This window comes from Bufo gargarizans, chromosome 5, assembly GCF_014858855.1.
Source record: "Bufo gargarizans isolate SCDJY-AF-19 chromosome 5, ASM1485885v1, whole genome shotgun sequence".
Taxonomy (NCBI): Eukaryota; Metazoa; Chordata; class Amphibia; order Anura; family Bufonidae; genus Bufo; species Bufo gargarizans.
Genome location: NC_058084.1, coordinates 30,541,968 through 30,563,203, shown reverse-complemented (window position 1 = coordinate 30,563,203; position 21,236 = coordinate 30,541,968). Strand labels below are relative to the sequence as shown.

Genomic DNA, 21,236 nt, shown 5'->3' with positions numbered 1-21,236 from the left:
TTCTAGTTTTCCTTCATGAAGATACACCTGTTGGTACAAGTTTTCTTCGTGTTCTTGCTGTTGATGATGACCAGGGAGTCAATGCTGCCATTACATACACAATGTTAGCTCAGCAGCCAGACTATTTCCAGGTCAACCCCAGCACTGGATGGGTTTATGTCAACTATCCAATATCCCAGGTAATTACATTAAAGGGGTATTCTAGTTATATCAAGGATATGGAATAACTATTATGGAGGGGGGGAGTCCAAGTGAATGGAGTTGCTGTTTACCATCTGATTTTGCGTAGATTTCTCAGATCACTCAAAACATTATTGCAACAGATGGAGGCAACCGAAGCTCTAGTGTGGGGCTTTCTGTAACCATCATTAATGTTCTCAACCAGACACCTCAATGGGAACAGGGAAGCTACTGGATTTCCATCCCTGAAAATATTACTCGCTATTCCAAGATTGTGGTATGTAGTCATCCTACTGATATTTAGTGATATGTAGTGATGGTATGGTGGTATAGTATGTAGTTATCCAACTGATATTTTTATCTGCACCAGTGTGCAAACTTGTGTCAATATGAAAAAGGAGGAACACTTCAAAACTCAACATTATATGAAAAGCTTTATTCAAGGCTTGGTATAGTGCTAGTGACCCTCATTCACCTACATACACACCACAATGCCTTTTTGTTACACGGGTCCGAAAAAAAAAGACTGATCACTTGGTGTCCTGCTGCAGGAACCCCCATGTAGCATCACCATACGAGTAATGAAGCATTATACAATACTGCAGTTGAAATTAATGGTCTGTCTGTGCAATGCATGGACAGGTTAGGTCCTCCAGAATGAGAGATGTTTTCCGCTACTGCTAGTTAATATAGGTTTCGAATGTAAAACTCTCCTCTGATAACCAAAAATGCCCTAATTGAAAATGGCTTTTTGAGAGTGGAAAATTATTTGATCTGCACATATATTGCATTTCTAAAGTATCAGATGGCCCTTGCGGCCTTTGTAATGAGCCTGGTTCGGACTTGGATGGAGTACAAGTAATCTTGTGTGATTTTATTGTAGACTCTGAAAGCTACATCTCTTCTTGACGATCATCAAATAACGTATAACATGGTGGAAGGCCTAGTACCAGAGACAAATAATCCCATCCGCTTCTACCTGAAGCCTAACAGAGCTGATGGCTCAGCCTCCATACTTGTTTCTGAACCACTGGATTTTGAAGGGACCAAGTTCTTTACCTTGAAGATTAGAGCTCAGAACGTGGCTAATGTTCCTTTAGCTTCTTTCACAACTGTTTACATCAATGTGACTGGTGAGTGGTTCTGAGGTGTCAGATAAATATATAAAAAAACAGGGTTGGACTGGCCAATGGCAGGACAGGATGAAAGAGTGGGCTAGATTCTGACACAAAAATGAGACCTAACCACAAAATGGCCCATATGGCACAACATAGACAAACTTGATCTGTATAGTGGTGGGTTCAACATACCCCAGAAGTGATACTAGTGTTGACATCAGATGTAATACAAAGGTATGGATAAAAGTCAGGAGCTATTTCACATCCTGTCATCTTGGCTTCTGCTCACTTAAACCTGGTGTTTAAATCATGAACTTGGCAGCTTGCTATTGATTCTTGTTTCTTTCCTATGTGTCCTTTACAGATGTCAATGACAATGTCCCATTCTTCACTGCTTCTACTTATGAAGTGACCTTACCAGAAGGATCAGAGATTGGTTCATCAATAGTAGAAGTTAGAGCTACAGATCAAGACACTGGACTTCGTGGAAAGGTTTACTTACAATATATAGGACTTACAGTAAACAAGAGGGTCAAATACTATGCCTAGACTCTCTTTTTTAATCATTTGTTTAATGTGAGGAAGACATCTAAAGGTTCAAGTAGTTCAAGTTGTATTTCCATTGATTGGTTAAATTATCTTTTTTTATGTACAGGTTCAATATGTAATACTGAAAGATATCAATGGCGACTACCAACATTTCTCAATTAACCCTGAGATGGGAGTTATATACACAGCAACTTTGTTTGACCGCGAGGAACAAGCTTTGTATCTCATTCAAGTTCAAGCTCAGGACTCCACAGAGTCAGCACTGCCAGGAATGCAAGGACATGCCAACACAGGTAAGGACAGCTGCTCTTTGTAACTAAGGACCACTGCAAACTGTTAATTATTGCTAAAAGGGTTAATTTAATGTTACAGAGTTAAATATTGTGATTTTCTGTAATTGCACTTGTTTGTTTGTGCACTATGTATACCTAATAGCAATATATGGACACGAAGGGTTAACTAACTGGCAGACCTGGTTAGATTGTCAGGATGATGGACTTGGTCTGCCCCTTGGTTAGTAAGAGAGTCTTAGCTGAGCAGAGAAACAGACAAGACCTACATGTGCAAGCTCCTAAGAAGTAGGCCCAGAAAGAGGACTCCTCCAGGGGGACACTACTCCTGAGACTGCAAAGCTGCCAGAGAGCTACTTGAGGCATCCCCATGAGGGAAATAGAATAGACATTTAGAAGATCTAGGACCAAGCAGGCTGTGGATTGTATTCAGTGGAAAAGGTTAATTCCCTATGGCAATTGCCCACCACACTTTGAGATGGACTGGCCATCTACATCTAAGATCTGCAACCCTCAGCCCAGGAATTGCAGAATGAGTTAATGAGAAGAGCAATGCATGCCTGTGGTTACCTGGAAAGATTGCAAAGTGTATTTGGAGTGAGACTGTAGCACTACTACCATTATTGTCGCTGCCCATACACAGTCAGTAGGGAGAAGTAAGCTCTATGGTACCTCAGGACTGTACCAATCACTGCTATTTGTACTGCAACTCTCAACATCCTCAGTAAAGAGATCTGTGTCACCCAAACGGGCCTGGTCATTGACTTAACAATTCTTCCGCCAGCCATTGCATATCACCTCCTGCCTTGCAGTCATTTACCTAATATCAAGGTCACCCCATTCAACACCAGGCAGGAGTCCCATAAGGGTCCAGAGTGTGCCCTGAGAGAAAGGCTGTGCCCTCCATTTACTGTGCACGGCCCAGAGAAAGCCAGGGTGAGGACTGCCACGGTGAACTGTGAGTACTATTACCACCATCATAGCCACTACCACTCCTCACATCTTCGCCTCCCCTCTGGGTCGCTGCACAATGAGCAAGGAATACTCCATATTTCCAGAATACAGTGTTATGTGAGAAAGTACAACCCCAATTTAAAAAAAAGTTGGGACGCTGTGTAAAATGTATATAAATGTAAAACAGAATGATCTCACAGACCCATATTTTACTAACAATAGATCATAGAATACATATCAGATGTTGAAAGTGAGATATTTTACCATTTCATGAAAAAGATTAACTTATTTAGAACTCGATAGCAGCAACGCATGTCAAAAAAGTTGGGACAGGGCCATGTCTACCATTGTGTAACATCTTCTTTTAACAGCAGTCGGTAAAAATCTGGGCAGTGAGGAGTCCAATTGGGAGAGGAATGGTGTCCCAGTCTATTGTAGCATTCTAGCTGCTCAACAGTCCTGGGTCTTCTTCGCTGGATTTATTGTTTCCTGATGCGCCAAATGTTTTCTATTGGTAAAAGGTCTGGATTGCAGACAGAACAGTTCGGCACCCGGACTCTTCTGCAAAACCATGCCGTTGTGAGGAATGCAGTATATGGCTGAGCATTGTCTTGTTGAAATATACAAGGCATTTTGTGAAAGAGACAGTGTCTGAATGGGAGCATATGCTGTTCTAAAACCTCTGTATACTGTTCAGCATTGACAGGGCTGTTCCAGATGTGTCAGCTGCCCATGGCATAGGCACTAATACAACCACATACCATCAGAGATGCAGGCTTTTGAACTGTGTGCTGATAAGCTAGATGATCCCTCTCCTCTTGAGTCCGCAGGTCACGGTGCCTGTAGTTTCCAATTTTGATTAATCTGATCACAGAACAGTTTTGTTTTCCATTTTGCCTTAAGGCTAGGTTCACACCTGAGCGCTTTACAGTGCTCCACAGGCAAAAACCAATGTTTCCCTATGGGCATGGTTCTCACCTGAGCGTTTTACAGCACGTACGAACGCGCTGTAAAACGCCCTACGCCACAAGAAGTACAGGAACTTCTTTGGGGCGTATTGTCGCGCGTAACACCTCTGTTTTTCACTGTACGCCTCTGTGGTCAATAGGAAGAACACGCGTACGACGCGCATTTCCAAAATACAAAAACGCCTGATAAAAACGCTTGTAAACAGCGCTTATCGAATACGCTCAGGAGTGAACCTATCACGATCGGCGTGACTATCACATACGTGACACAGAGGGAGGGAAAGAGGAAGGCCCTGCCCAAGTGAGAGGGAAGGTGGTGACCCCTGACTCACCTTGCGGCTGGCACCTGGCTGCCCTGATGTCCCTAGACGGGTTCCTCACCCGTACGCCGATCACGTGCCTAAAACCCTGGCTTTCCCTAAGATGAGCCCTAGATAGTGAACAGGGCGGTGGGAACACTAGTCCGCACCACTAGCTCTAAAGGAAAACACCAAGGGGAGGACAGACAATACAGACTAAACATATAATCCCAGGTGGGCGACAACAGGAGACAACAAAAAGCCCAACAGGGATCCGGAGGGAAGCACTCTGGAACAACAACCAGGATTCACAGCTCCAGTGGGTCAGTATAGATGTCCAGGCAGGAAGCTCTATAACTGGCAACTAGAGAAGTGTGAGAGGAGAATATAAGGAGGTTGGGAGTGGCAGACAAGAAACAGCTGAGGAGGAGAAGCTACGGATCCCTGAGTGAGACAAAAAGGATTGTAAGGCAAACACAGAAAACAATCACTAAGAAACAACGTGATCTTTAGACATAGAGCGCGCAGCCACCCGCTGCGACTTCCTGACCCCGGGTATAACGTAGTCAGACGTGGCTCTTGACACCCTCGTGACAGTACCCCCCCTTTCACGAGGGGCCTCCGGACACTCAGGACCAGGTCTCTCAGGATGAGAGGCATGGAAAGCCTGAATTAACCTGTTGACGTTTACCTCTGACGCTGGAACCCACATTCTTTCCTCGGGACCGTAACCCCTCCAATGCACCAGATACTGAAGAGAGCGGCGGACCCGACGAGAATCAACAATTCTGGATATTTGAAACTCCAGATTACCATCCACAATAACAGGAGGAGGTGGCAGCGGTGATGGTTCTAGAGGTGGAACATACTTCTTGAGTAACGACTTATGGAAGACGTTATGGATCTTAAAAGTCTGAGGTAGCTCCAGGCGAAAAGCCACAGGGTTAATGACGGCTACTATTTTATAAGGACCAATGAACCTAGGACCCAGTTTCCAAGAGGGAACCTTCAACTTAATATTCCTAGTAGACAACCACACATAGTCATTCACTCCTAGGTCCGGACCTGGCGACCGTTTCTTATCGGCCATGCATTTATATTTACCACTCATATTTTTCAAGTTAGCTTGCACCTTCTGCCATACCGATGAAAGAGATGAAGAAAACCGTTCCTCTTCGGGAACCCCAGAAGACCCCCCTCTTTGAAAGTACAAAATTGGGGATGAAAACCGTATGCACCAAGAAATGGTGACTTGCCAGTGGATTCCTGACAGCGATTATTTATGGCAAACTCGGCTAACGGTAAATATGATGACCACACCTCTTGGTTTTCAGACACAAAACACCTTAAATATGTTTCTAGGTTTTGGTTGGTACGCTCAGTCTGTCCATTCGACTGAGGATGGAAAGCTGAGGAAAAGGACAAGTGTACCCCCAAACGGGAACAAAAAGCTTTCCAAAACTTAGAAATAAACTGGGTTCCCCGATCCGAAACCACATCGGAAGGGACCCCGTGAAGCTTCACGATTTCACTGATAAACACCTGAGCAAGAGTCTTAGCATTAGGAAGTGCGGGTAGCGCAATAAAGTGTACCATTTTGCTAAACCTGTCTACTACTACCAAGATAACTGTTTTACCCGCAGACAAAGGTAAGTCAGTGATGAAATCCATTGATAGATGTGTCCATGGCCTATTGGGGATGAAAAGTGGCAATAAAGACCCTGCTGGACGTGTATGAGAGACTTTCGCGCGTGCACAAGTAGAACAAGTAGACACGAAATCCATTACATCCTGACGCAACCTTGGCCACCAAAAACGACGAGACAATAGCTCCAAGGTTGCTTTACTACCCGGGTGCCCAGCAAGTGCCGAATTATGATGTTCCTTTAATAGTTCAAGACGCAGGTTTAACGGTACAAACAATTTCTCTGAGGGGCAAGAGGCCGGGGCGTCCCCCTGGGCCTCTAACACCTTTCCCTCTAGAACAGAGTGTACAGCAGAGACAACCACTCCTCTTTGTAAAATAGGTACCGGATCACTAACATTACCCCCTCCAGGGAAACTACGAGATAATGCGTCTGCCTTGGTATTTTTTGCCCCAGGACGATAGGTGATTACAAAGTTAAATCTGGTAAAGAATAGCGACCACCTAGCTTGTCTAGGGGTGAGACGCTTAGCCGATTCTAGGTACAGAAGGTTTTTGTGATCCGTAATCACCGTGACGGGGTGGATTGCTCCCTCTAAGAAGTGACGCCATTCTTCAAACGCCAGTTTAATCGCCAACAGTTCCCTATTTCCAATATCATAGTTCTTTTCTGCTGTAGATAACTTTTTGGAAAAGAAAGCGCAAGGACGCCATTTGCCAGGAGACGGACCCTGAGACAATACAGACCCCACTCCCACCTCTGACGCATCTACTTCAACAATAAAAGGCTGGGAGACATCAGGTTGAATTAGAACAGGTGCCGAGGTAAATCTCTCTTTTAGAGAGGAAAATGCAATTTTAGCGGCGTCAGACCATTTAGAAAATCAGTCCCCTTCCTAGTCATGTCAGTAAGGGGTTTAACGACCACTGAATAATTTTTAATGAACTTTCTATAGAAATTTGCGAAACCCAAAAACCGTTGTAGAGCTTTAAGGTTCTCAGGAAGATCCCAATCTAAAATTGCCTGGACCTTCCTAGGATCCATACGGAAACCTGAAGCGGATAATAGATATCCCAGGAACTGTATTTCCTGAACGGCGAAGACACATTTTTCAATTTTCGCATATAATTTATTCGTCCGTAGGACCTGCAGTACTTGCCTGACATGTACTTCATGTGTTTTCAGATCAGCCGAATAAATTAAGATATCATCTAGGTATATGACTACAAACCTGCCGATGAGATGACAAAAAATATCATTAACGAAATGTTGGAAGACGGCAGGGGCATTGGTCAGACCGAAAGGCATGACTACATTTTCATAATGCCCCTCAGGGGTGTTAAAAGCTGTCTTCCACTCATCCCCTTCCTTGATACGAATCAGATTGTAGGCCCCCCTAAGATCAAGTTTGGAGAACCACCTAGCACCCGCAATCTGATTAAAAAGGTCAGGAATGAGAGGAAGAGGGTATGGGTCTCGGATGGTTATCCGGTTTAGCTCACGGAAATCTAGGCAAGGACGCAGGCCCCCATCTTTCTTTTTAACAAAGAAAAACCCTGCAGCCACGGGTGAAGAAGAGGGTCTGATGTGTCCCTTAGCCAGGCTCTCGGAGATATAATCTTTCATGGCTTGTCTCTCGGGACCCGAAAGATTATACAACCTGGACTTGGGTAATTTTGCACCGGGAATCAGGTTAACCGGGCAATCATAAGGACGATGAGGTGGTAGCTTCTGACAACCCTTTTCAGAAAAAAGTCCTCAAAGTCCAAAATAAATGTAGGTAGGGAAGCTATGGAGGTGACTAAGCAATTGTTATTTAAGCAATTCTCTCTGCAATGCTCACTCCACTCCAATATCTCCCTGGCCTGCCAATCCACCACTGGATTGTGCGCTACCAACCAGGGAAGACCCAATACCACAGGAGAGGGAAGGCCCTCCAGAACGTAACATGAAAGATACTCATTATGGTGGTCCCCTACCCGAAGGTGTAAGTTATGGACAATGTGAGTGAGGTTTCTCTGAGACAGAGGAGCAGAATCAATAGCGAATATGGGAATAGGTCTCTGCAGCGTACAGAGAGACAAACCCATAGTGCGGGCAAAATGGGCATCTATCAAATTTACCCCTGCTCCACTGTCTAGAAAAAAAGAAATAGACTCCGTCTTCACACCAAAAACAATAACCGCTGGCAACACAAATTGAGATGTTCGTATGGAGGAAACGTATACCCCCCGGCTGACATCCTCCGCACAGCCTGGGGTTAGTAGTTTTCCGACGGTCTTTTGTTTTTGAGAAAGGAGGGACAGACATTAATGAAATGACCCCTCCCCCCACAGAAAAAACAAGCCCCCCACCTACGGCGAACCTCCGGAGGACGGACCTGACGAGAAGTTCCTCCTAGCTGCATAGGCTCCTCTAAGTCAGTACAGACTAACTGCTGCTTGGGAGAGGTTACCGATTGCTCAGGAATTTTCGATCTCTCCCTAAGACGTCTATCTATTCTGATAGAGAGGGACATAACAGCATCAAGGGAAAGGGGGGTCTCATACAGCGCCAGCGCATAACCCTTTCAGATAACCCAGAGCAGAACTGACTCCTGAGAGCCGGGTCGTTCCACTGGGTATCCGTAGCCCACCTACGGAACTCTGAGCAATATTCCTCTGCTGGCCGATCTCCCTGTAGGAGTCTCCGTAACTTCGACTCAGCCAGGGCGACTCGGTCAGGGTCATCATATATGAGACCCAAAGCCCCAAAAAATCCCTCCACTGACCGGAGAGCCTGGGAACCAGGGGGTAACGAGAACGCCCAGGATTGCGGGTCCCCCTGAAGCAGGGAAATAACAATCCCCACCCGCTGTTCTTCATTACCTGAAGAGTAAGGGCGCAGCTTAAAATATAATTTGCAGGCCTCACGGATCGTCACAAATTTGTCCCTTCCCCCAGAAAATCTGTCAGGAAGAACAACCTTGGGTTCTGTAACAACCTGGTTACCCATAGCAACCGCTGGACTTGCGGTCTGCTGCATTTGCTGCTGTTGTTGGAGGACAGACGCCTTCAATCCTGCCACCTCCAAAGACAGGCCTTGAAGCTGTTTTGCCAAAGCAGCAATAGGATCCATATTGGATTCTAAGTAGAGAAAAAAAAAAAAAAAAAAAATTTTCTCAAAAAATAAGGGCCAATTATAATATCACGATCGGCGTGACTATCACATACGTGACACAGAGGGAGGGAAAGAGGAAGGCCCTGCCCAAGTGAGAGGGAAGGTGGTGACCCCTGACTCACCCTGCGGCTGGCACCTGGCTGCCCTGACGTCCCTAGACGGGTTCCTCACCCGTACGCCGATCACTTGCCTAAAACCCTGGCTTTCCCTAAGATGAGCCCTAGATAGTGAACAGGGCGGTGGGAACACTAGTCCGCACCACTAGCTCTAAAGGAAAACACCAAGGGGAGGACAGACAATACAGACTAAACATATAATCCCAGGTGGGCGACAACAGGAGACAACAAAAAGCCCAACAGGGATCCGGAGGGAAGCACTCTGGAACAACAACCAGGATTCACAGCTCCAGTGGGTCAGTATAGATGTCCAGGCAGGAAGCTCTATAACTGGCAACTAGAGAAGTGTGAGAGGAGAATATAAGGAGGTTGGGAGTGGCAGACAAGAAACAGCTGAGAAGGAGAAGCTACAGATCCCTGAGTGAGACAAAAAGGATTGCAAGGCAAACACAGAAAACAATCACTAAGAAACAACGTGATCTTTAGACATAGAGCGCGCAGCCACCCGCTGCGACTTCCTGACCCCGGGTATAACGGAGTCAGACGTGGCTCTTGACACCCTCGTGACAGTACCCAGCCTTAGTTCCTTTTGAATATGCTTTTCGCAGAGAATACAGCGGATCATGTGGACATATGGCTTTTTCTTTGCATTTAAAGTTACAGCTTTAACTTGCATGTGTGGATTTCACAGCAAACTGTGTTCATGGACAATGATTTCTGGAAGTGTTCCTGAGCCCATGCAGTGATTTCCAGTACAGAATGCTTTAATGCCTGTGTTAATGCAGTGCCACCTGAGGGCCCATAGATCAAGAGCATCCAATATTGACTGTCGGCCTTGTGCACATGGATTTCTCCAGATTCTCTTATTCATTTTATCATATTATGTTACTGCAGATGGTGAGATATTCAAAGTCTTCGCAATTTTTACGTTGAGGAACATTTTTCTGAAATTGTTTCCCAATTTTTAGACAGTGTTTCACATATTAGTGAACCTCTGCCCAACTTTGCTTCTGAGAGACTCTGCCTTTCTAACATCCTCTTTTCGTACCCAGTCATGTGAATTAGTAGCAAATTGTTCCTCCAGTGTTTTTTTTTGTCCCAACTTTTTTGAGATGTGTTTCTGCCATAAAGTTCTAAATTTTTTATTTTTTTTTGTGATCTATTGTGAGTAAAATATGGGTCTATGAGATTTGCAAGATTTTGGCTATTAAACGGACTGAATGGCATGATAGATCCATTTAACAGCATTGCAACCATGTCCCTTCTACTTTCCTATGATTTCCCTTTGTTTAGAAGGATAGGTTGAATCCTGCCGTGTGGTGCATGCAAACAAATGCCATAGCTGGACTTATATGGGTAGTACAGAAGGCTTGTAGAGTTGCAGAATATTCTCCATAAGCATGCCTAGTACTCGTTCATTGACACCCCCATTGCCTGTGACATCAGCACTAGCAGCTCTGACATGGCATTCTTCAAGAGAAGACTCCATGAAACTGCAGGGCATCTGCACCACCTGTACACCTCCAAGTATCGAATTTGAATACGATACACGCCGAGGTTAAACTTATCTGAACAAAGAGAAAGGGAAGTAACAGGGGCTGCCAAAATGGAAGTATGTTTCAATGAGCTGTGAAAATAACTTGCGATCTGTCTTTTCCTTAGACACAGCCTACGTCAGAATATTTATAAATGATGTGAATGACAATGCTCCAGTGTTCCCACAGCAGAAATATGAGACCAGTGTGGAAGAAGATAAAGAAGTGGGTTATGTTGTGCTGACTGTAAGGGCTACTGATAAGGATGAAGGTAAGTTCTTAATTAGAAGCAAACACAATGCAACAGCACTCTGCAAACATAGAATATATGAACTAATGCTGTAGTCTCTATATACATAAATGTGAGCTACTTAGCAAATATAGCTTGATCATAATTATGCAAGGTGAACTCTTTCTGATGAGAACCTACGCTATATGATACCGCTCTCTGTGCCAACCAGCCTCTAATTAATTCAGGGAGAGTGTATTTAAAAACAGAGCATTTGGAGGTGTGACTGCCTCCATTTTGGCCATGCACTCACTAACCCATCTTTTTTTACTTTTTATTAATGCAATATATAGCTGTAATCTGCTCTCCCTGAATTCACTTGAGATCTGCTGGCACAGAGAGAGGTAGCATACTCCGCAGATTCAGCATACACGTGGAGCCTGTTTTCCCTGTAGGTTCCCGTACAGAAAAAGGTCATATTGCTGTGCTAGATGGGCACAAATAATTGTGATCAAAATATATTTGTTAAAGGGAACCTGTCATCAGCTTTATGCTGCCCATACTAACGGCAGCATAAAGTACCGACAGGTGAGCTGATTTCAGCGGTCTGTTTTGAAAGTTAAAAGTCAGTGGTTGCCGAGAACCAGCATCACAATCATTGCAGACTGGGCCTGGAAAAGAGTCATGGCCACCTGAGAAGAGTCCTGGTTATTCATGGATTCCTGCTCTCTGCCCACCTGCTGATGGCTGACAGTCTTCTACCTAGTTTTCTCCCTTTCTCTCTAGGAGAGAACTTCCAATCAGCAAATGGGTGAGAGAGCAAGAGATTAGGAATAACCATGACTCTTCTCAGGTAGATTTGACTCTTTTCAATGCCTGGGCTGTAATGATTATGATGCTGGTTTTCGGCAACCTCTTACTATTAGCTCATGAGTGACACACCGCTGACATCAGCATTTCTGTCACTAATGTATGCTACCCTCAGTGAGGTCAGCATAACGTTGATGACAGGTTCCCTTTAAGTACTTCATATTCATTTTATATGGTGAATAGAGCGTTAGTTCATATAGACTATGTTTGCAAAGTGCTGTAGAATTGTGTTTGCTTTTACTTTTGTAGTTTAGTTTCGGCCATGGCTTTGCGCACCTGAGCATTTACTTCATTTTACAGGATGTGCTAACTAACTATGTATTTTGATAACTTCTTAATTATTTATATAATTTGCCTTTTTTGTTTTTAGATCATTTGCCTTATTTTTTTTATTTTTTTGTTATTGTGTTTTTATTAGTTGCGACATGAAGTGATTCTCATCCACACGTATGTCCATGTAACTTTAAGTATGTTCAATAGCATCCCTACTTTATATATAATACATACATATTTAAACTTGTCTACATTCATTTTTTTTAAACTATGACCTGCTGTAGTGAAGACCTCACCTAGATACCCTTGACCACATCTCTAAGAATATGTTCTACCTTAGGGCATCTATCAGCAGCTTTGTACCTATGAGACTGGCTGCACTTGGCAGCTGAAGGCATCTGTGTTATTCCCATGTTTGCACTTGGCAGCTGAAAGCATCTGTGTTGGTCCCATGTTCATATGTGCCCTCATTGCTGAGAAAAAATTAATTTTAATATGTGCAAATGAGTCTCTAGGAGCATTGGGGGTGTTGCCATTACACCTAGAGGCTCTGCTCTCTCTGCAACTGCTGCACCCCCTGCACTTTGATTGACAGGGCCGGGCATAATCACATTTACACTTCCTGTCAATCAAAGTGCAGCGTGTGAGGCAGTTGTAGAGAGAGCAGAGTCTCTAGGTGTCATGGTAATTGGTAACGCCCCCGTTGCTCCTATAGGCTCATTTGCATACAGTACAGACCAAAAGTTTGGACACACCTTCTCATTCAAAGAGTTTTCTTTATTTTCATGACTATGAAAATTGTAGATTCACACTGAAGGCATCAAAACTATGAATTAACACATGTGGAATTATATACATAACAAAAAAGTGTGAAACAACTGAAAATGTCATATTCTAGGTTCTTCAAAGTAGCCACCTGTTGCTTTGATTACTGCTTTGCACACTCTTGGCATTCTCTTGATGAGCTTCAAGAGGTAGTCACCTGAAATGGTTTTCACTTCAAAGGTGTGCCCTGTCAGGTTTAATAAGTGGGATTTCTTGCCTTATAAATGGGGTTGGGACCATCAGTTGTGTTGTGGAGAAGTCAGGTGGATACACATCTGATAGTCCTACTGAATAGACTGTTAGAATTTGTGTTATGGCAAGAAAAAAGCAGCTAAGTAAAGAGAAACGAGTGGCCATCATTACTTTAAGAAATGAAGGTCAGTCAGTCCAAAAAATTGGGAAAACTTTGAAAGTGTCCCCAAGTGCAGTCACAAAAACCATCAAGCGCTACAAAGAAACTGGCTCACATGTGGACCGCCCCAGGAAAGGAAGACCAAGAGTCACCTCTGCTGCGGAGGATAAGTTCATCCGAGTCACCAGCCTCAGAAATCGCAGGTTAACAGCAGCTCAGATTAGAGACCAGGTCAATGCCACACAGAGTTCTAGCAGCAGACACATCTCTAGGACAACTGTTAAGAGGAGACTGTGTGAATCAGGCCTTTATGGTAAAATATCTGCTGGGAAACCACTGCTAAGAACAGGCAACAAGCAGAAGAGACTTGTTTGGGCTAAAGAACACAAAGAATGGACATTAGACCAGTGGAAATCTGTGCTTTGGTCTGATGAGTCCAAATTTGAGATCTTTAGTTCCAACCACTGTGTCTTTGTGCGACGCAGAAAAGGTGAACGGATGGATTCTACATGCCTGGTTCCCACCATGAAGCATGGAGGAGGAGGTGTGATGGTGTGGGGGTGCTTTGCTGGTGACACTGTTGGGGATTTATTCAAAATTGAAGGCATAATTAACCAGCATGGCTACCACAGCATCTTACAGCGGCATGCTATTCCATCCAGTTTGCGATTTATTTTTCAACAGGACAATGACCCCAAACACACCTCCAGGCTGTGTAAGGGCTATTTGACCATGAAGGAGAGTGATGGGGTGCTGCGCCAGATGACCTGGCCTCCACAGTCACCGGACCTGAACCCAATCAAGATGGTTTGGGGTGAGCTGGACCGCAGAGTGAAGGCAAAAGGGCCAACAAGTGCTAAGCATCTCTGGGAACTCCTTCAAGACTGTTGGAAGACCATTTCAGGTGACTACCTCTTGAAGCTCATCCAATAAATACCCCAACCACGGGATGATTACTTTCAAGTAATGGAAGCCTATGGCAATACTACTCTTAAATATATAACCTACACAGAAATGCCAGACCGCTTGTACTGATTAAATACTTTATTACAAAAAATCACAATTAATGTCACAAAGGGAATGTATACATGATTAAAAGAATTGGTACAGGAGATAAAACCGACGACATCACTGGAGGAAACATACAGTGGACGCAAGTCCCATTAATCCTAACATGGCTATTTGTTAAAGTGCATGTATAATGTACGATTAAACATAGGACATAGGACAATTACCCATACTGTGTTTCCTCCAGGTTGGCGCCATCCTGGAGGAAACACAGTATGGGTAATTGTCCTATGTCCTATGTTTAATCGTACATTATACATGCACTTTAACAAATAGCCATGTTAGGATTAATGGGACTTGCGTCCACTGTATGTTTCCTCCAGTGATGTCGTCGGTTTTATCTCCTGTACCAATTCTTTTAATCATGTATACATTCCCTTTGTGACATTAATTGTGATTTTTTTTGTAATAAAGTATTTAATCAGTACAAGCGGTCTGGCATTTCTGTGTAGGTTATATACTCTTGAAGCTTATCAAGAGAATGCCAAGAGTGTGCAAAGCAGTAATCAAAGCAAAAAGGTGGCTACTTTGAAGAACCTAGAATATGACATATTTTCAGTTGTTTCACACTTTTTTGTTATGTATATAATTCCACATGTGTTAATTCATAGTTTTGATGCCTTCATAGTCATGAAAATAAAGAAAACTCTTTGAATGAGAAAGTGTGTCCAAACTTTTGGTCTGTACTGTATATTAAAACATCATTTTTCTCAGCAATGTGGGCACGTATGAACATGGGACCAACACAGATGCCTTCAGCTGCCAGGCGCACATGTAGCAGTTCAGACAGTGTCATAGGTACAAATCTGCTGACAGATGCCCTTTAAGAAACAACTTTTTTCTGCTACCTTAAAGGGGTTATCCTGTGAATAATGTAAAAAATTAAAATCAGACCTCATATAGTACATGGAAATCTCTTTCTAACAAAGCTAGAACCAGCCCTGTACCTCACATGGATCCAGAGATCTCCATATTCATTGCTCTGCTAGATTTATATCAAGCTGACAGCTCAAGGGGAGTGTCTATTCTGCTGCAGCTAAGGGGGCGTGTCCGTGCTCTCCCTATCACAGCTCAGGAGGCAGTTGAAGGATGAATCTGAGCATGTGCGGCCATCTCAGTGAGCCGGTCAAAGAAATAAGAAATTAAGTGGCACTATACAGATACATTTTACTAAATAACTCAGTAGCTATATAAAAATTTTAATTACATGCAATTACAAAAGTATTCAGACCCGGATGCTGGTTTGAAAACTGTAGAATATTTTTCATGGGACAAACCCTTTAAGTACACTTATAATAAAACTTGTTAATTAATATCTGTCTTAGCACTGCCAAACAGTAGTGCATGCCACATGGAAGCGTGCCAGCTATATCAGTTCCTGAAAAATTGTGTCATAATTGCTATATCACAGAGATAATACTGTCTGACAGTAATTTCATATACATTACCAGGCAGGACAGCCATATGGAAAGTTGCAATATTTTCCATTATACAATGATTATTAAAGGGGTTCTCTAGCTTTTTACCACATTTTGGCTCCCCTTCCAGCCAAACCTGCGGAGAGAAGCATAGCTACTTGCTCCTCACTGCTTGGTTTCCAGCTTCTTCAGTCCATCACTGCTTTTTGTTTCAAATGACTAGCTGCAGCGCTGATGTTTCCCCCAAGCGCAGGGCCGGCTCCAAGTTCATGTGGGCCCTTGGGTAATAAATCTCAGTGGGCCCCCTTGCGGCATTTGTCAAATGTCACCACGGCATCTGAGAGTGTTAAAAAACTGAAGTGTGGGCTTCCTGCTCAGACGCGCCTTCCCCCAGCGGAGATCAGGGAAAGCACCCTGTCCTAAAAATGAGCCACAGCCTGTACCAGGCTTCCAGGCTCATTATTAGTATATCCCAGTTCAGGCAACTTGGTGGCAGTACTAAACTGTGATATAGTGACTTCTATACAGAATAATGGAGAGATTTCCATTTTTCTGTATAAAGGAAATAGGGCACAGTAAAGTAACTATTACCTGTAGGTGTTTGTTCGAAGATGCTGTAATGCAGATTAAATCTCCAGACCAACAATATTGCGGGACGGGTAGCAGTACTTCTTGCTCTACTTTAAACAAGCGCGCGCCGCTCCGGCCGGTAGCTGGCGCGCGCACGAAGGAGCGTATTGGTGAGAGGATCCGGAGCGTGGAGTGTGACGTCACACCTGTCCTACGGATACTTCTGAGAACCAAAAAGCCAAACCTATGCGTTTCGAAGCCTACGGGCTTCTTCGTCAGGGATGGTTGATGTAATCAGTCCCGTGGAGTAAATAGGTATCCGGTTCCCATGGTTACTGCTATCCATTTCACTCCTGTTGAACCCAATCTGCATTTTCAAGAGGAATATAAGGTACATTCCGATAGTTCGTGGGTTTGATGGAGGTTTATATAGAAGCTTTGTAGTCTTCCTTGTCTGTCAGAGGTGTGTTTTATTTAAAAAGCAAATAATTCCAGTTCCTGGTTTAGGCCCCTTGGGGCTAGGCTATTTAATCTAAAAATCCATTTGCTTTCACACCGTGACATCTGCTGGATGAAATCTCCGCCTCTTGCATTTGGTTTCACCTTTTCAATGCCCCCAAATATGGAGCCAGAAAAGGTGCCCCCATGCTATTGGGCGTAGTGACAGGACAGAGGATGACCGTCATATTTTTTATTTATATTATTTAGATGTTCTCTCTTACTTATGACCATGGCATTTAATAAAGTATATTACTCCTCTGGTGTTGCAAGAAATGTATTGGTTGATTTTGTAGGTATGATGGATGTCACCTATCTCTACTATAGGGTATTTGATTAGACCAAATTTGATATTTTTACAGTTCTTGCATAATTTACAGGGGAAAAAATCTTTTTGTCCTATGTGGGTAGATATATTGTTTTTCATATGGCGGGCTGATTTGCAAGAGGGAGCTATCATGGTGGCTAGATTGGATGCCTTCTTGAATACAAAACTGGGATATGTCAGAATTTTCTCCCCTATCATTTTGTCTTGACGTAGCATTTCCCAGTGTTTCTTAACAATCCTTTTCAGGATAAATGCCCCTTCACTGTATGTTGTGGATTTTGATGAGATCACTCATTTTGAAGAAGAAACTAGGGAGCTAAACAAGAAACTGATGGAAAAGGGATATAAGAGTAAAGATCTGGAACCTATTGTAAGACAAGTCAGAGAGATTGACCGTAATGTACTCCTGCAGGATGCTAGGCAGAATAAACAAACCACTGAGGAAACAAACCAAACTAATACTCTCATCAAAATCCACATTATTGCAACATACAGTGAAGGGGCATTTATCCTGAAAAGGATTGTTAAGAAACACTGGGAAATGCTACATCAAGACAAAATGATAGGGGAGAAAATTCCGACATATTCCAGTTTTGTATTCAAGAAGGCATCCAATCTAGCCACCATGATAGCACCCTCTTGCAAATCAGCCCGCCATATGAAAAACAATATATCTACCCACATAGGACCCCAAAAAAAATGTCCCTGTAAATTATGCAAGAAATGTAAAAATATCAAATTTGGTCTAATCAAATACCCTATAGTAGAGATAGGTGACATCCATCATACCTACAAAATCAACCAATACATTTCTTGCAACACCAGAGGAGTAATATACTTTATTAAATGCACCTGTCATAAGTTATACGTGGGTAGAACAAAACAGGAACTAAAAACCAGATTGAGAGAACATCTAAATAATATAAATAAAAAATATGACGGTCATCCTCTGTCCCGTCACTACGCCCAATACCATGGGGGCACCTTTTCTGGCTCCATATTTGGGGGCATTGAAAAGGTGAAACCAAATGCAAGAGGCGGAGATTTCATCCAGCAGATGTCACGGTGTGAAAGCAAATGGATTTTTAGATTAAATAGCCTAGCCCCAAGGGGCCTAAACCAAGAACTGGAATTATTAGCTTTTTAAATAAAACACACCTCTGACGGACAAGGAAGACTACAAAGCTTCTATATAAACCTCCATCAAACCCACGAACTATCGGAATGTACCTTATATTCCTCTTGAAAATGCAGATTGGGTTCAACAGGAGTGAAATGGATAGCAGTAACCATGGGAACCGGATACCTATTTACTCCACAGGACTGATTACAGCAACCATCCCTGACTAAGAAGCCCGTAGGCTTCGAAACGCGTAGGTTTGGCTTTTTGGTCCTCAGAAGTATCCGTAGGACAGGTGTGACGTCACACTCCACGCTCCAGATCCTCTCACTAACACGCTCCCTCGTGCGCGCGCCAGCTACCGGCCGTAGCGGTGCACGCTTGTTTGAAGTAGAGCAAGAAGTACTGCTACCCGTCCCGCAATATTGTTGGTCTGGAGATTTAATCTGCATTACAGCATCTTCGAACAAACACCTACCGGAACAGGTAGTAGTTACTTTACTGTGCCCTATTTCCTTTATCCCAGCGCTGGTACCTTAACTTCATTTTAATTATATATATATATTAATTTGGATCGAGGCCGCCGTCATCCCCCAGGTATTCAGCAGCGGCTCTGTGTACTAACTGTTCACAGAGAAAGGAAAGTTAAACTCTGGTAGCGCAGGTACAACTATCTTACTTTCTATTTTTCTGTATAAGTTGCAATCTGATGAAAAGTAATTTAAAAAAAAGTTTTGAAAATATAAAAAAACGTAAAAAAAGTAAAATCACCCCACTTTCCCCAAAGTAAAAATAAACAAAAAAAAGAATGGGCATCGTCGCATGTGAAAACACCCATACTATTCCCACCTTTCCCAACAAAAAATAATAGTTACACAAATTAAAAAGGTTGGTCTATTTAGGTTTTATTTTGCCTCTATTTTTTAAATGATTCTGCTGGAATTCAGACTCAAACCACTGGGCTATAGAGCTTCATGTTAATCTGCTATAACTATATTATGGCTAAAAACCTCAGTAGTAGTTTCCCACATATTATGCATTCATATATATATATTAGAGGTATGATTTTAAATATTTTTTTTTTTTGTAATAATTACACATTTATTTTGTTCCATAATTTTTTTTACAATTACTAAAAATAAAAAATAAATAAAAAAAATAGACTTCTGATCCAGCACTAATACATTCCTATAGGAAAAAATGCCAGATCGGCATTCAGGCAAGTCTTCAGTTTTTTTTCGCCGGAGATAAAACCATAGCATGCTACGGTTTTCTCTTTTGCCTGATCAGTCAAACTGACTGAACTGAAGACATCCTGATGCATCCTGAACGGATTACTCTCCATTCAGAATGCATGGGGATATGCCTGATCAGTTATTTTCCGGTATAGAGCCCTCGTGACGGAACTCTATGCCGGAAAAGAAAAACGCTAGTGTGAAAGTACCCTTAGCATTGAACTCAATAGCTCAGTGGTTAAGGTTCTTGCCTTTAATGTAGAAGGTTGTGAGTTCAAATCCCAGCAGGAACATTTTTGAAAGAGAGGGTAATTAGACTTAAATACACAGAGTGTCCCCAAACATACTGAAAATGCTTGGGGATACCCCCTTCATGGTCATAGCACTGATTTCATATATGGAGTCAGAGCAGGGACTCCTAAGCCAGGAAGAGTCACGACTCTTTGGGATTCCCCACTGTTCAGCAATCTGGGACTAGACCTGAGTGGGCCCCCCCAAGAGCAGTGGGCCCCGGCACTTGCCCTGCTTTGCCGGGTGCTGACGCCGACCCTGTGGCATGTGACAAAGTGATATGCTGCTCGGGGTAGAAATCACTGGTGTAGCTCTTCATTGCCAGACATGTGACCCCATCCATGCAAAGTTTACAAGAGGGGACTGGGGCACTGTGAATGCAGCAGTGGAACGAAGGAGGCAGAACCATGCAGCAGGTAAGTATGTTACACCCACTCAGCACGGTTATAGGGAGAAAAATAATATTCACAAAATGCAGGAAAAACACCCAAAAATATGTAGGTTGCACACAAGGTTGCACTCCACCTCATAAATATGTACAGCGGTGGCGTTACTTAGATTTTTTTGGAATCACAAAAAAACCAGAGTAAAATAAAATCACTAAATATACATGATATGTAATGATATAATATGCAGAGGCCAGAAACAAAAAGCACGAGGACATCCCGATACATTTGTCATGCTGTTGACATGCTTTGCAATATCCTTGAGTACAGCCAATGTACTGCTCCCAACCTTCTCAGTGTAATCAAATCGGGACTTAAGACCCGATGACCCAGGTATGTTCCCCAACGTCCTCTGCATCCATCTCCTACTAACCATCAATTATCTGAAGGTCCCCCTCAAGTTCTCTGTCACTGATTTTTTATTTTTGTGAGAATCAAGATTATAAACACTGTTATGTAATGTGGATTTTTGAAAAGATCTTTGGTTAAAATAATGTGCTTTCAATGTAGGTGCCAATGCCAAACTAAGATACCAAATCACCAGTGGAAATACCAAAGGGATATTTGATGTTGCGCCAGAGACTGGAAGCATATTTATTACCCAGAGACTGAACTACGAGCAGGATACACAGTTTGAGCTCAGTCTGGTGGCATCCGATGGAAAGTGGGAGAATCATACCTCTGTAGTTATCAGTGTGCTCAACCTAAATGACGAGCCTCCTATCTTTACACAGAGTGAATATCATGACAGCATTCTGGAGGAACTGACCGATCTCCCACTGCTTGTGCTGCAAGTAAGGATAAAGTTATACAGATTTTAGGGAGGAAATTGGGTCAATGGTATCTTTATACCTAAACTTTGTTGGGAAACTCTATATGTGTACCCTCTTTTTAATTCT

The 21,236-nt window shown here is 43.0% G+C and overlaps 1 protein-coding gene across 1 annotated transcript in view; it reads left to right on the top strand.

Moving 5' to 3' along the window:
* Window positions 1-21,236, top strand: part of LOC122939290 (neural-cadherin-like) — a 143,946-nt gene that overhangs the window by 39,375 nt on the left and 83,335 nt on the right. The window contains exons 11-17 of the mRNA XM_044295363.1: window positions 7-179; window positions 290-457; window positions 1,064-1,313; window positions 1,663-1,790; window positions 1,954-2,140; window positions 10,942-11,085; window positions 20,848-21,131. Of these exons, the coding sequence (XP_044151298.1) occupies window positions 7-179; window positions 290-457; window positions 1,064-1,313; window positions 1,663-1,790; window positions 1,954-2,140; window positions 10,942-11,085; window positions 20,848-21,131 (1,334 nt within the window). The remainder of the gene's footprint in view (window positions 1-6; window positions 180-289; window positions 458-1,063; window positions 1,314-1,662; window positions 1,791-1,953; window positions 2,141-10,941; window positions 11,086-20,847; window positions 21,132-21,236) is intronic.